The sequence below is a fragment of the Limulus polyphemus genome, unplaced genomic scaffold (genome assembly GCF_000517525.1).
Source record: "Limulus polyphemus unplaced genomic scaffold, Limulus_polyphemus-2.1.2 Scaffold1049, whole genome shotgun sequence".
Lineage (NCBI taxonomy): Eukaryota > Metazoa > Arthropoda > Merostomata > Xiphosura > Limulidae > Limulus > Limulus polyphemus.
This window is the reverse complement of record NW_013666659.1, coordinates 53,830-69,797: the sequence shown is the minus strand read 5'-3', so window position 1 is coordinate 69,797 and position 15,968 is coordinate 53,830. Positions and strand designations below refer to the sequence as shown.

The 15,968-nt window shown below is 33.9% G+C and overlaps 1 protein-coding gene across 2 annotated transcripts in view; it reads right to left on the bottom strand.

Annotated features, from left to right (window-relative positions):
* Positions 1–14,545: 14,545 nt before the first annotated feature.
* Positions 14,546–15,968, bottom strand: part of LOC106461868 (3-hydroxyanthranilate 3,4-dioxygenase-like) — a 27,506-nt gene continuing 26,083 nt past the window's right edge. For both annotated transcript variants that reach the window (XM_022388942.1, XM_013921731.2), the window contains exon 8: positions 14,546–15,274. In XM_022388942.1, the coding sequence (XP_022244650.1) occupies positions 15,178–15,274 (97 nt within the window). In that variant the 3' untranslated portion in view covers positions 14,546–15,177. The remainder of the gene's footprint in view (positions 15,275–15,968) is intronic.

Here is a 15,968-nt window from a genome sequence, read left to right as displayed (position 1 = left end):
ACCCGAGGTTGGATAGAGTAAAACTACAAACACAGTACGAGACTCAACTCGTAATCTATTAATGAAAAGAATGAGTAACTCGTAAAAAATATAGTAAAGCTTCGAACACAACACAAAATTTAGGGTCTAGTAATGCATAGAGTGAATTAGATATATTAAATATACTAGTGCCACAGACACAACTCGAGACTTAGTAGGTAATCTAATTAGAATCTGGAATTAAATATAGTAAGGATAATGAAAAAACTCGAGATTCAACTGATAACCTAAGCATGAATGAAATGAGTTAACCAGAGTTAAATATACTAGAGATAAAGGCATAACTAGGGATTTAAATAGTAACATACTAACGCAAGAATCGAGTAACCTGAAATTAAATTTGTCAAAGGTTGAGACATTACATGAGTTGTTGTTGTTGTTTGAAGTTAAGCACAAAGCTACACAATGGGATATCGGTGTTCTTCCCACCACGGATATCGAAACTCGGTTTCTAGCATTGTAAGTCCGCAGACATACCACTGTGCCACTGGGGGGCAATTACTTGAGACTCTATCTGAAATGTAGTAAACCATGGAATGGCAAACCCACAGTAGAAAGTATTAAAGCTATAAGCACAGTTTTATAATTAACGTTTAATATAGTACCCGCGGATTGAGTAATCTAGTGTAAGGTATAGTACAGTTACAGACACAAATCGAGTAATGCACAGTGCAAATATCCAGAAGCTAAATAGACTCAAGCTACAGATAGGTATAAGACATAAAAAGTAATGTATGAAGTGAGTAACCTGTAGTTGAACGTAATAAATAACCAGACACAACACGAGACCCAACTGGTAAGCTTTTAACTTATTTAGGGAGTAACTCATAGGTAAATATAGTAACGCTACACATAACTCACGACTAAACCAATAACATAGAAACTTATGGTATGAGTAACCGGAAATTAGATATAATAATACTACAGACACAATACGAGACTTAGCAGGTAATGACATTAAACTACATTCAGCAGTAGGACAGTCAACTGTCATGGTAACAGTGAGACAAGTACTTTCTAGCTGTTGCAATCTCTGGGTTGCCCTTAGGCAAAGCGTAGCACCTATTAGCCTCCCTAACCAGGGTTACAGATGAAGCCGTTGGGGCGCAGAACAGTAGATCATCTCGTTTGGCAGATGTCTGGTGCAACTGGGACAACAATGGAAGAGACTTGCTCAAGTTAGTTGAGTGCTGCAACTAGCAGCAAGAAATGCCAACCTACTCAGTAATTTGCCAAGTATAATTTAGGGTATTTCACGAATCAAGAAAAAATCCCTACAGCGCGAAGGGGATTCATAATAGCAATGGGGAGGACACCTCGCCCGATGAGGAAAGTCATGTGCGATAGTTGAGTCCTGATTGTCAGCATGCTACTATCCGCGCCCAAAAGAGAGCAGTCAAAGTGGCAATGTGGAGCGTGAGGACTTTACACCAAATTGGAAAACTGTTTAATGTCAAGCATGAAATGAAGAGATTAAATAAAAATATTATACGTCTGTATGGAACACATTGGAAAGATGCTGGAACTACTGTTTCAAAAGATCATTTATTCAGGACGTCAGATGCACGAAAGAGGAGTTGTGTTGATTTTGGATAAGAAACATTCAAGTGTTTGCATGGATTGTGTGCAATATCTGACAGATTTATACTTGTTAAAATAAAGGTTAAACCTTTCAACAGTGTAATAATAAAAGTCTATGCACCAACAATTGAAAATGAGGAAAAGGACATTGATCTTTACTATGGAGACATTGATAAAGAAAACAAAACAATGCAAACTTCAAGAAATGGTTGTAATGATGAAAGATCTAAATGCGAAAGTTGGTTATGAGCGAGTGGATAATATTGTTGGACTATCATAGATATGGAGAGAAAAATGAAAGAGGAGAGAAATGGAATGATTGGTGTGTTGTAAATGATCAAATCCTTAGAAACACATGGTTTGATAACAACCAGAGAAGAATGTTTGCAAAGCAAAGTCCTGGAGATAATGCTAGAAACCAAATTAATTACATCTCTATCAATAGGAAATTCAGGAATGTAGGACAATACTTGAAAACCTAATCCACGTCTGACTGTGGGAGTGACCATGTCCCTGTTGTGTGCACCTTCAAGATAGAATTGAGGAAACTTAAGAAGACAAAAACAGCAAAGAAGCTCTATTCTAATGGAAAAAGATCTGTTTAAAGAAAGGTATATAGTTGCAGTTAAGAACCGTTTTCATTAACTTCACATGAAGGAAATATGCCAAAAATATAAAACTTTTAAAGAAGCAGTAGTTGAAACAGCCAAGGATGGTATCCCTTTAAAAGTAAGGCAAAAGAAATAAATGGATAGCAGAGGAAATCCTTGAATTTATGGAAGATAGAAGGAAGATGAAAACTCGTAGAGCAGAAGAGTATAAAAAACTTGACAAAAGAATTCGAACAATGTGGAATGGTGAAAAGGGCAAATGTCTTAATGAAAGGTGCATAGAAATAGAAAAACAAGAGGATAAAGATGTTACATCAATGTATATGAATATCAAAGACATGACAAGTAAAGGAGGATGATTTTTTGTTTGCTTGAATTTATGCAGAAAGCTACACAATGCGATATCTGTGTTCTGCCCACCCGGTTTCTAGCGTTGTAAGTCCGCAGACATACCGCTGTGCCACTGGGAGGCAAAGGAGGATGCACCACTAGTGGATGTATAAATGTTAAGAATGGTGAGGTAATTATGGAATAAGAACAAATATTGAAAATATAGGCAGAGTATGTTGAAGATTTATTCTACGACAGACGTGAAAAAAGCCATCTATTAAGAAGAACATAGATGGATTGAAAATTCTTAAGTCAGAATTACAAACAGTTATCAACAGAATGAAAACAAATAAAGCTACAGGACTAGGTGAAATTGCAGTAGGACAAATAAATTATCTGGTAGAATTTGGTATAGAAAAGTTAACAACTATAATCAATGAGATTTATGAAAGTGGTGAAATACCTTAGGATCTCAGAAAATTGATCTTTATTGTGCTCCACAAAAAACCTGGAATCAATTTGGTTTTATTGAAGATCGTGGTACAAGAAACGCTATCTTCATGTTATTAATGATTTTGGAAGGACAAAAAGAAATGAAGAAGGACATTTTCTTGTGTTTTATTGATTATACTAATGTTTTTGATAGAACCAAGTATGTGGAGTTAATGAAAATGCTGGAAGAACTGGACATTGATAGTAAAGACTTGAGAATTTTAAGAAACCTCTATAAGAACCAAACTACGGCAGTGAAGCTAGAAAATGAATTACGTGATTTCATCCGAACTAAGAGAGGTGTGAAACAATGCTGTGTCTTTACACCTAACTTGTTTAATTTGTATGGTGAGAAAATCCTGAGACATATTTGGGATTTACTAGGTTTGATCATTGTCAGAAAGAATTTTAAAAACAAGCTTTAGCTGATTCAGAAGAGAAACTGCACAAAAGTTACATAAAATTGTTAGTGAAAGTAAGGAGAAGGGTTTAAGTATTAACTGTATAAAAACAAAATGCACGGTAATTACAAAGAAGAAGACCATTGTGAAATTTAATTAAATGGACGGCAACTGCCTTTTGTAGAAACAAAATGTACAGGACGACATTTCGAAATTCTTCCGCTATTCGTCTTCAGTCAATCTATCAAAGAAGAAAATCATTCCTCTGTGTATTGTAAGTAAATAAGGAACAGAAAAGGCAGATCAATAAATTCAACAACTGGGGAAGCTGGATAACATCAGATGGTAATTGTGGTCATGAAATAAAACGGAGAACGGGATGGCAAAATGTACATTTATTAAAATGAAAAAGATACTGACAAATAGTGAAATTTTTATAGGGATGAAGTTAAGAGTGTTTGGATTGTTATACCAATTCTCACGTATGCATCCGAATGTTGGACAATGTCGCCAAATATGGAAAAGATAATTGAATCCATTGAGTTGAGGTTCTTAAGGCGCATTTTGAAGTTATGTTGGACGAGTCATACCTCAAATAAGATATTTTGTCAAGAGCATGTTGCAGGAGGAAGCTAACATCCGAATGAAACAGTTTCTCGGACACATTATGAGGAAAGTAGAAATTGCAAGTCTGGTCATAACTGGAAAGATTGAAGGAGGGAGAGACCGTGGAATACAGAGGTTGACTATTGATAAAAGTTAGACTATTGATCTAAACGAGTGAATGTATCGACATTGTTGTAAATTATTTGAAGAAGAGATTTGTGTAAGATCATGGACACCAACTCCCTGCTTGGATATGGTGCATAGAAAGAGATAGTAATTCATGTAGCAAATAACTGATGATAGATATGGTGAAGCTAAAGACATAACTCGAAACTCAACCTGGAGCCTACACATGTAGTTAGTAACCCATAGTTAACTATACTAAAGGTACAAACAAAACTTCAGGCTTAACTGGTAATGTACTAATGCATGGAGTGGGTAATTGGTATTTCAAAAACTGTATCGCTACACATACGCAAATTAAGACTTAACTGGTCATCTACTAAAACATGAAGTTAGAAACTGCAGTTAAACTAAATACATCCTAAGACTCAACAGGAGACCTTATCGGTAACCTATTATCACGTGGATTGAACAACACAAAGTTAGATTTAGTTAAACTACAGTCAGAACACGATACTCGTAATGCATAGAGTGAGCAACCCAGAGTTAAATATAGTAAAGCTTCGAACAGAACACAAAACGTAGTGACTAAACTAATTATGCAAGGTATATGAGTAGTCTGGTGTTAAATATTGTAATGATACAAACACAACTCTTGACTTAAGCATTAACCTGGTATCAGTCAGTAACCCGACGTTAGATATAGTAAAGTTACAGACACAAATCTCGATTCAACTAGTAATCTAATATTGCACGAAGTTTTGAAATACAGAAATAAATGTATGGATAATATAGTAATGGATAGAGTGAGTAACCCGGAAAAAAGTATGCTAAAGCTACGGACACAACTCTATACTTAAGCTGTAATGTAGTAATGCATTGAGTGATTCACCCTGAGCTCAGCATTGTAAAACTTCATACATAATACAAGACTCAACCAGTAGCCTATTAACTTATTGAGTGCAAACCTCAAACTATTTGAGGCAGAGCAAACTCCAAGAGAGAATTGTTGGGTCTCCTACGTAGAATACTATCCTGGATGTTGCTGGTACACTCACGGGAACTGCAAATGTCACAAAGCCCTTTCAGTCATTTGTTTCTCAACCAAGTATTTGTCCTAACTGAATAATCAAGTGAAAATCACACATTGTACAGTGTACAACACCTGATATCTTGGAAAGTAAGGAATACAAAACACACACAACACCTGATAACTTGCTGCTATTGTGTCCTGACTAGTGATAATCAAGCAGCTATCATCTAATATCCAGTGGATATCTCATTAGTGAATTTCTGCTCGTTAGCTCGGAAAACAAAGGTCGTGAAATTCTTTCAGTCCATAGTCTTTCAACTACCTGACCATCTTAGTTGACGATAATTAACCACGAGGTTGGAATCTACATCTAATCTGATGGTCAGAATTGTCCGCCACTTCTATATCTAGTGATTCTCATCTGATTCGTCTTGGCTGCCAGCTTGATCTAATCATTTCTTGCTTTCTTGTCAGGTAGGTTGGCATGACTCAATATGGCATTATTCTCTGATTCACCAGTCTCATCTTCATACTCCAAAGACTCATTTGTAATATATGTATGCAATTTATCAATGTACACCATATCCTTTCGTTTATCTTGCATCCACTGTAACAAATACATCAATAGACATCTGATTGTTCACCACCCAGTCATAACAGTCGGGTGAACTCATGTTGGTTAACCATAATAGACCTCAGCCACTCCATGTTTTTCTTCTTCATATATCGTATCAACAGGGAGGAGTATGTCTTGCTCAAACATTAGAATCTTTAAAACAGTCTATAATCCTCTGTTATCTTTGTCAGGATGCCATCATCAAATATTAAAAATGTTTACCTCATTTACTTGGTAGTTTATATTACCCATTCTCCACGCTAACAAACCATCAAAGTAGGAGTGATAAGGTGAAGTTCGCATCTTCACTACATCTAACACTTTGCACAACTTGGAAAACAGTTTACTTTTAAAATTAACTTTCTGATCCGTGTGGGTTTCTTCCAGAGCTCCAACCCGTGCTATCCAGTTTTCTACCAATATATCAGTGGCAGCTGTTTGTCATCACTAGTCAGGACATAATCACAGAAAGCGGCGTCCCTTGCTTTCCAAACTATCAGGTGATGTACAGTGCACAATGTATGGATTACATGGTGAGATTCTCATTTGATTATCTAGTTAGGACAGTCGTTTGGTTGAGAAACCAGTGACTGAGAGAACTTTTTAACTCTTTCTTTCCAAATTATTGAAGTGGTATTGAAATATTATGTATATGATAGATTATAGAATTGTCATTCGGTCATTGACCACTAGGACAGTCATATGATTGAAAAATCGGTGATTGAAAGGGAATTCCAATTCTTGCTTTCCAGATCATTGAGTGAATATTCTGATGTGAACTGTCATTCTATGTTTTGAAAGAATCACTCCCCTAATCTAGTTGACTTGTAATAACTCTATGGTGCATATCACCCTTTATTTATTAGATTCTCACCTATTTAACCTGAAAATATGGTATATCTACAATCTACAAGAGCATTGTATTTCCTCTGAGTGGTTATTGAAATACATTAATAAAAACAATGATTTTAATCCTGGTAAACAGAAATTTAGTTAAAATGTCTTAATTAATTGAATTTTTGCCAATAATTATTTATTTAATGAAAGATGAAATATAAATGAGTTCAATTTGATGGCACCTAGATGACACTATCTTTGCATCGACGCATAATGTTACCAAAGTGGCTCACGTGGTAGCTGGAGGCAAGCTGTATAAGCTACTAGACTACTTAATAAAATGTAATGGTGGTGTATGTATATGGTTAGGACAGGTTAAAAGGACTTATAAGTATGGAAGCAAAAACACATGCAATCTCGTGAGCAGACTGAAACATTGTATAGAATTATCCATAAATAAAATAACGTCGTGAAAAATACAATAAACAACGAGAGCATTGAGACAAAAGATTTGATTTCGACATTATCAATTGACGAATATGAAGTTAACTATAACAACTGACCTGGAAATTTTTATTGGAATAAAGTATGCCTCTTACTTTCATCATTACCAATAGAATGTTTCGACTTTGACGTTAGAATGATCAGCAGGTAGGGGATTCTCATGGAAGAGATAAAAGTAACAGAAGTTCACACTATAGTGAGAGAGAGAACAGTTTTCCTGGAGTTTTATAGAACATGGTTTTATATGGTGTCACTTAACCCAGGATCAGCCTGACTGTGTCGGAACCTGTCGCACACACAACCCCCATCCTTCTTACTGGAACTGAGATCTGTCTATATGGCAGCCATAGTAGGAAGAAGAATGAGTCCAGGTCTGAGATTATGGTGTACGTCTTAGCTTTCTGGCAGGGACGACAAAAGGCATCAAAGCTACAGGTAACTGGTTAATCAAAGACTCACAAAAGCCTGTGGTTCGGGAATTTCTTGGGGTACATGTTCTATGGTCAATAAGGTATATGAGTGCACATAAAGCCTTTAGAAATGTCATTTGACCAATATGCAGAGTAATAGTTAATGGTTGTAACTGTACATTGTGACGTACTTAATTGATGCACTTGGATGACGTTTTAACAGTTATGATTCATGCCATCTTGCATTTGAATCTGAAGCAGTATTTAAGGTAAAATTTGAGTTATTATCAGTCGCTCTCTTCAACTCGTCAGCATTTATTCTGCATCAATCATGTAAATTCTATTTTTGAAGCATTTTATTGTATTATTGATTGAAATTATTATATTTCATTTGAGCATATATTGCATTTGTCTATAAACAATTTTATTTTATTTTGCTTCAAAAGTCGATTATTTAACGAGTTTCTGTTATTTTTTTGTTAAGGGTTCTAATTTTTTTAACATTGTATTCTTTGTATTTGAAAGGTTTTAATGTTATATGTGCTTATCATATGAGACTGGTCCTTTCTACAGAGGACAGGTTTCCTTTGTAAAGGGCTTTCATTCTGTCGTCTTATCACTTTTTTATTATTATTTGTATAGTTTGTTATACTGCCCATTGACAAAAAGGGGGATAAGGTACCTTTGGTTTTTCTTCATTGTTTAGTTATCTTTGTTAAAGGGTCTTACATTATTGTAAGTTGTTGTTGTTTTTTTCTTTTTGTTTTGCTTTAGAGCAAAGCCACGTTGGGCTATCTGATATGCCCACCACGGCAAATTGAACCCCAGAGTTTAGCATTGTAAGTCCATAGATTTACTGCTAACCCATATGGGCACCTATTTAAGTATACGTTGATATTTCTTTTCCATGTCAAAGTACATTTATAGGGTCATTGTTAAAGGGGTTATTCTGGAATGTTGCATTTGTATATTTATATTACATTTTTCATTTTGTCCTTTTAACGCACAGAATGCCTTCTTTCTAACACGTCAAAATAAAACCTCCTCGTCCGTCAAGCACTCTTATATACACTATAGCTCGGAAACGTCCCCAGGGTTAGAGAATATTCTTTACTCGTCGACCAATCAGACGTATAAAGCTAATTTAAATACAACCACACAAAGAAATTTGTAGAGCTATAAACCTGAATTGGAAGAAACGATGACGTACATGTCTATGCAGGTACACACACAGTTTTTTTCATGGTTTTACTTGTAAACAAAGATTGTTTTCCTTATTCTATCCAAACCTTCTAGTTTCGTAATTTCCATCCATAGGCTTAAAATACAGTCACGTTTTTAAAGGAAATTAATCCAAACATTTCTTGTTCGACCCCACTGTTATTAAGTGGATTTATCTCATACTTATGAGAAAACCACTTCGCCTAAGAATATCATAACAGTAAAGATACAGAAACAAAATTAACATGGCACGTAATCTAGAAATACACAGAGGGATTAAATAGATATAGTAAAGACTGAGACACAACTAAACACTTAACAGGCTAATAACAAGGTAGCTGCCAATATTTGATAGTTGTTATGGCTCTCAGCTGGTGTTCTTAAAGATGGTCTTTTTAAATGGACAGGAAGATGAATTGCTTGTTTCACTATTCCATTCATTCATTCTGAAAATAATTTCAAACTGAGCCTGATATGTCTTCCATGGTACCTTCCCATCATAGTCCATTGGTTTCTTGATTGGCTGATGTTGAATTGACCAGCTAAATTCTGGACCTGGATTTGGTAATGTCATGGCTGGAGTAGTCTAGAAAGGTCCTTCAATAAAGATGACATAGAAGTAATGGTAATATGGGTAGACCAAATAAGTTATATTATTCAATATATGATAATAGATAGTGTTCTTGGTTGGATCTCTTGAGCAAATGCAAAAGGATATGTGTCTGGATTAATCTTTGTATTTAATAATACATTTTCCAGATGTTTTATTCTATCCCTGGTGTTCATTTCAACCTCACCGGTGCTTTTTTCTGCTTTGTTTTATACCTCGTTGATGTCATTTTTAATTTATTCATGTCATTTTGTACTTCACTTTTAACTTCATAGATTTTGTCATTATAGTCTAGTTGTAGTTCATTTTAATTGCAGCATCTTCATACTTCTTCAATCTTATTGTCGTAATCCTTCTGTACATCTCTAAGAGTTTTAACAATGTTCTCTTCAATCAAATTTATGTTCTATTTTAATTCTGCCTAAAGTAATATGTCTCTTTTTTAATGCTTCTATAAAAATTTATGTCATGTTGTTCTAATTTTCTGTCCCTTTCTTCTTGGTCTTCGTTTAATTTTCTCTCTTGCTTCTCGTGGCCTTCTTTTATTTTTCTATCTCTTTCTTCTGTGCCCTCTTTTAATTTTAGGAATATTTATTCTTGATCTTATCTTAATAATTTCATCATCTCAAGTAATGGTTTGCTCTTATTCTTTGACTTCATGATCATAATTTTATCAGATGAATTTAGTCAAAGTTCTATTTCATTTTTCACTTTCATCTAAAGTTTTGTTACATTGTTGTTTTTTGTTGGGTTATTTTATATTATCTGGTAAAAATAAAGATATTAAATTACTTTTTTTTGCCTTGGTTGAGTTACTCCACTATCTTGAAAAATCGCCACACTCCCTTGACTATCTGATAAATATAACATACTTTCGAATCAACTATAGAAATTTAAGTTACGTTCTTAGAACTAGACTTTACATCACATCCTTAGAACATTACTATTAAGACCCACAACTCCCTTTAGCTAACTTTTAAATTACAACTTAAAACAATGTGTATATTTCAGCATATCCATTTGTTTGATTGTGTGTTCATACAGTTTTAGTAAAGTGTTTTTATCTCAGTGGTTATTGCATTACCATTTTTCTTGGTTCTTATAATTTTCTACAAGATTCTGCATTGCAGAAGTGTCAGAACTAGTGTAAAATAGTTGTGGACATTATGTGGTGTAATCTGTCTCATATTTCTATCTTCAAAGACATATATACATCTTTATTAACAAATCAATCATGACAGATGTATTACAACACATGATCAACAAATATTTGGAAAATGTGAACGTTTTATCTGAGTAAGAAAGCCTAGACTTAAAGATAGTGAAAAAAGTGGTCACAGAGTCTGTTTCTTTTTTTTAATATTTTGTTGTACCCTCTCTGTCTTTGATAACTGCTTTACATCACACAGGCATAGAGTGCACGAAGGATTAAATGTAGGCAGGAGTGGGTGCGTGATGTAATATGTGGATTAGCGCTTCCTGCAGTTCCAATGTTTTTTCAGGTTCTTCGCTTGCACTTTGTTACCCACTCCCTTCCAGCAGTTTTTGACAGAATTGAGAATTTCGGCTGTTCTCTGGCCAGTGTAGTGTCTTGGTACTCTCCTTTCAAAAATAGCCCTTCACCTGGAACAATGATATAATACCTGATGTGTCTTTTCAATACATGTAGAGTGAAATTTCCTCTATTTCACGTCTACTGTATAGATTGCTTGAATATCACCAACCTTTTTATCCCTGTGTCATGGAGCAAAGTCACCCTGGTATGTGCACTGGTCGACCCCACTGAAGTGATACCGAATTGTTGGATTTAACATGGTCTCAAGGATCTTGATGTACATGTTGGCATCCCACACCCTCGCCAGAGATACATTCTCATATCATTTGACCCTGCAGATGCTTCACAGTTGCATTCAAACATACTGGATTAAACTCTTCTCCACATCAAAATCATACAAAGTGCTTTCTATCAAACCTGTGCAGATTGAGCTTTGATTCATCTGACAAGTTTATTTTGCTCTACATTGATTTAGTCCAGTCAGCATGTTTTTTGGTCCAATTGAGAATCAACTTCTTCATTTTGTTGGTGAGGAGGAGCTCCTTTCTTGGCAGTTTTGCTGGGATACCGACTGAACTCATGGAAAACTGTACAGTTTACACAGTGAAGCTTCCTGCCATGTTCAGTTGAGATATATGGACGGCAGTCGGCGAATCTGGAAGTTCACGCATTTCAGAACATGATCATCAGCTGCTATAAAAACTTTCTTTGTACCACTTCACAGAGCCAATCTCTCTATATCGCTGCACTTACTAGACTGATTAAATGTAATTCTTCTAAGAACTTGTTTTGTTAAAAGTCCGTCTATACTGAAAGAAACAGTGACTGCTTTTTCTGTGGAGTTAAGCCTTAGACATGTTAGCATCACGCTTGTTGTAGCAGATAGGCTTCTGAACTGTCTCCCAGTAACATTCTCTATTTATAGCCAAAAAACAGTTGATGCAATACCCAGATAAACTATAAATCTGCTGATGTAATAATTTGTCAGTATTGCATCATCCATGAAACACGTTTGCACCTACATGCATTAAGGCCTTAAAACAAACGACAATTCTGAAGTGTAAAAAAATTGGATGATGCAATAAATTTTCAACCATTGTATGACATTTTTATTTTCATTTAACTTCAAATACGAACTCTAAGTAAATTTGCACACTTTTTTGTAATCTTGTTTTCCCTTTAAATTTCAGCTCAATATTTTGTCTTTTCCAAAGTCATATTGTTTATAAGTTACTATTCACAGACATTAAATGCCAATAACAAATATAAGCATTACTTTAGAAAGTTTAGAAATGTGTAAGTATTGTTAGAATTTAGCAAAAAGTTACTATATGACTACCTGCACTAACCATTTCTAATTTTAAAGTGATATGTTAGGAGGAAGGCAGCTGGTCAGCATCACCCACTGCCAACTCTTTACCAACAAATATTGAGATTGATGGTTACACTATAATTCCACACGAGTGAAAAGGTGAGCATATTCGGATACGGGAGTCGACGCCCGCGACCCTCAGATTGAGAGTTGAGTGTCCTATCCACCAGGCTATGCCAGCCAAACGTGTATATCTTATTTAGAATGTGCTTAAGAAGCAGAGGATTATCTTTATTGGAAAGTTTTGAGTAAAAATATGGTATAATTATGGTGAGAAATTTGAAATTAATTCACAAAATGCTAATATTTCCTTTCAAAGTATATTGCGTGCCTAAATGATTAATTTTTTAGTGTTAAGTTAATTTTAAATTGAATGCAATAAATGTCAGTATTGCATTAATACTTTTTTTTGCACAATTGTGATATTTTCGAGACACGTTACCTTATCAGCCATGTTATACAGGTTTAGCATTTTCAGTTAAAAACTGATTTTCCGACAAGCGTTGAATGGAATTTTCTGCAATGACAGCAAAGTTCTTCCCAGAAATTTACGAGTTCTTGCGACTGAGATATTTCGACTGAGTTTTCTTTTCAATGTAACGATAAATAGGCTGAACTAGTTTTTGACAAAGAAACAAAATCTTTATTCAAATGAAAAAAGGAAATCCTAGTAAGTGTACCCACAGATGACAGCAGGCAGCCCTTACTCCTTCCTAGTTAATGTTTATGTCAAAGTTTTTCTCCTCTCGAGATTTAAGACACCAAACATGAGCAGTAGAAAAGTGTATATTCATTGGAAAGAAACTAGAAGAGAACTGGATAAAGAAAGTGTGCCAGAATTTCACACATCACCTCACTTTCTTTGTCCAGTGAGTCGAGTCACCTCGTGACCTCTGGCTTCATGACAGAATTGGTCAGCTATCAGATTCAGTGGGCATCACAGTTTGGCCAGCAAAAGATATTCCAGTTTTAACTAGTTTAACCCAGACTGAAGACACATACTGAAATATCCTTGTGAGCAGAAAATATCATCTAACAAAAGAATAAAGGGATGAAGTGATTAGAACAAAATAATGTTAGATATCCAGGACCAGATTTTACCATCATGGCAGTGGGAAATAATCAATAATTTAGAGAAAAAAACTACATAAAAAAAAAGGAAGTGGGAACATAGGTGTGTTTGTTGCCCATGGATAGCAGTTGCATATGTTTGTTTGCACGTGATTATGTTTTTATATAATAATAATGGAATTATATATTTACTACATATTCCACTATGATAATTCTTTGAATTGCTTTATTAATTCTTCTAAAAGGGAAAATACAGATTCAGTGAAGTATAATGGAAATACTACAAATTAATATTTCTATACAAAATGAAACATCATATAAAATCAGTAGTCATTATATGTTGTACAAAAAAAAAGGTTAAAATTCAATCATAGGTTATAATAGTAGGTCACATAATAAACCATGCATGTCATGTTAATGCTAAATATATGGCAGATAATTCACTTTATTGTTTTTGTATTTATGAAGAGTAAATGTATGATAATTTGATTAACTTTAAAGCTGACTTTTATATTCAGAGCATTAAGAAATATTGGAGTTAATCTATATTTTTTGTTCCATAATATTCTGTTACTTTTGCAATTTGTATAAAGGATCCCACCAAAAACCAACTCATAAAGAAAATTAAGCTTTTTGTCTTATACAATAAATGTTTGAGACTGTACGTCAATCTTGAACTAAAATGTTTTTATTGTGTAATACTCTGAATATTTCTAGCATTGTAATAAATTGATTCATTTTTTCATCTACAAACCATAATGTATTTCTCTAATAAGCTTTTATACAATTAAAATAAAAATTTTCAAAAGTAGAAACCAAAGAAATCCTCTCACAGATATTAGTTTGGTAAATGCAGTAACCTCTATTTATATCTATATATATATATATATATATATCAGTGGATGAATCTATCTTCCTGATGGCACAATGTCAAATTAATCTCAGAAGTTACAAATCATAACCAGAAAAGAAATATGGTCCAAAATATATAGTGGTATTGCTGCTTGTACCATTTACAATAAAAAAAGGAGGTTTAGAAGTATTCCTCATTTCTTTTTTTGTTTTCTTGTTTAACTTTCTCTCTTTTACATTGCATCTTTACAGGATTTACCCTTTCATATGATGTGGTCTTTTTTTTATGTCATATCTACATTGTATATATGGCTGACTATTATTCTAACTTGGCTGTTTTAATACCTTTAAAAGTTTTGATAAGATATTGCTACTTTTGTTTGGTTACAATTTTCAACAACATAATTTCAATTTTATGAAAATGTACTATGATTTGTAAACATGCATACTTCACTGTGTGTGTATGTGTTATATTAACCCCTGGTGATGAGTCCTTTCACACAATACTAGAATACATCTGGTCAGATGGGTATGCAAGTATGTCGTTGAAATACTACTATATTATTCTTACTGGAAAAAAATTATAGGACTCATAAAAGACAGATTTCTTAAAAATTATCCCCCTTTTTTGTGATGTAGTATCACACAAACTGCTGATTTATATATATCACATTTTGCCAGAATACATGTTATATATCATATGAATTCATTTAGCAATCTAACTTGAAAACCAATATTGGTGCTATTTGTCTTTAGTGAATAGTAGGCTTTTAAGAAGGTTTTTATTCATTGTTGTTTTTCAATTACAGTTCAGTCAAATTAAGCTAATATCGGATCAGATATGTCTTTTATACCCGATTTTTACTCAAATCCATGTAACTGTTTTATGCGAGCTCATGATTTTCCTGGTCCTTTATCCATCATCTGTTCCACAACCAAAAGTTGGTTTACTGCATGGGTCAATAGCTAAAGACAGTGTTAGTGCACCAGCTTCATTTCTTATTATCCATCTGAAAGACGAAGAAGAAACAAACATTCCTGAAATACACTGAACTTAAATTAACGTTTGTTCTTAAAAGTTTATCAATTCTCTTATAATTAACATATTTATGCATTATGTCATTTTATAAGAAAGTATACCATGAGATACATTCTTCACAGTCTAATGAAACATTCTAAACATACCATTCAACATCTTCATTGGTTCTGTGTAATATGTTTATTTTCTAGTGCTGTTGATGGATTTGCACACAAGATATTTTATCATTACTCAAAAAAATTATATTTCAACTGAGATTTATACATTACTTATTTTCTTTACATTTAATATAAATCTCACATACTATTCCATTCAAATATCTCACGTGTAAATGATGTTGCTATTAATTTAATTTGCCAACAACACGGGAGGGCGAGTACTATGTTCATACTTGTAGAGCTTACCAAGTTATCATTCAATTAAAAACGTTTCTTTAGACAAATTAATATCTAGCCATTTACTGTTCATAGATATTTATATGTGATGAAATTAATTTCATGGGCAGTCCACGAGAATATCATTAATAGCTACGGTATGTAGCTGATGAAAAATACATTCTAATCTTTCTAAGTAACAACGTAATAAACTATTTAATTAGCTATATTGATTACCAGGTGAATTTTTAGTTTTGCTTTAAGAAGATAGGTTTTTCCAGTAAGAAGTTA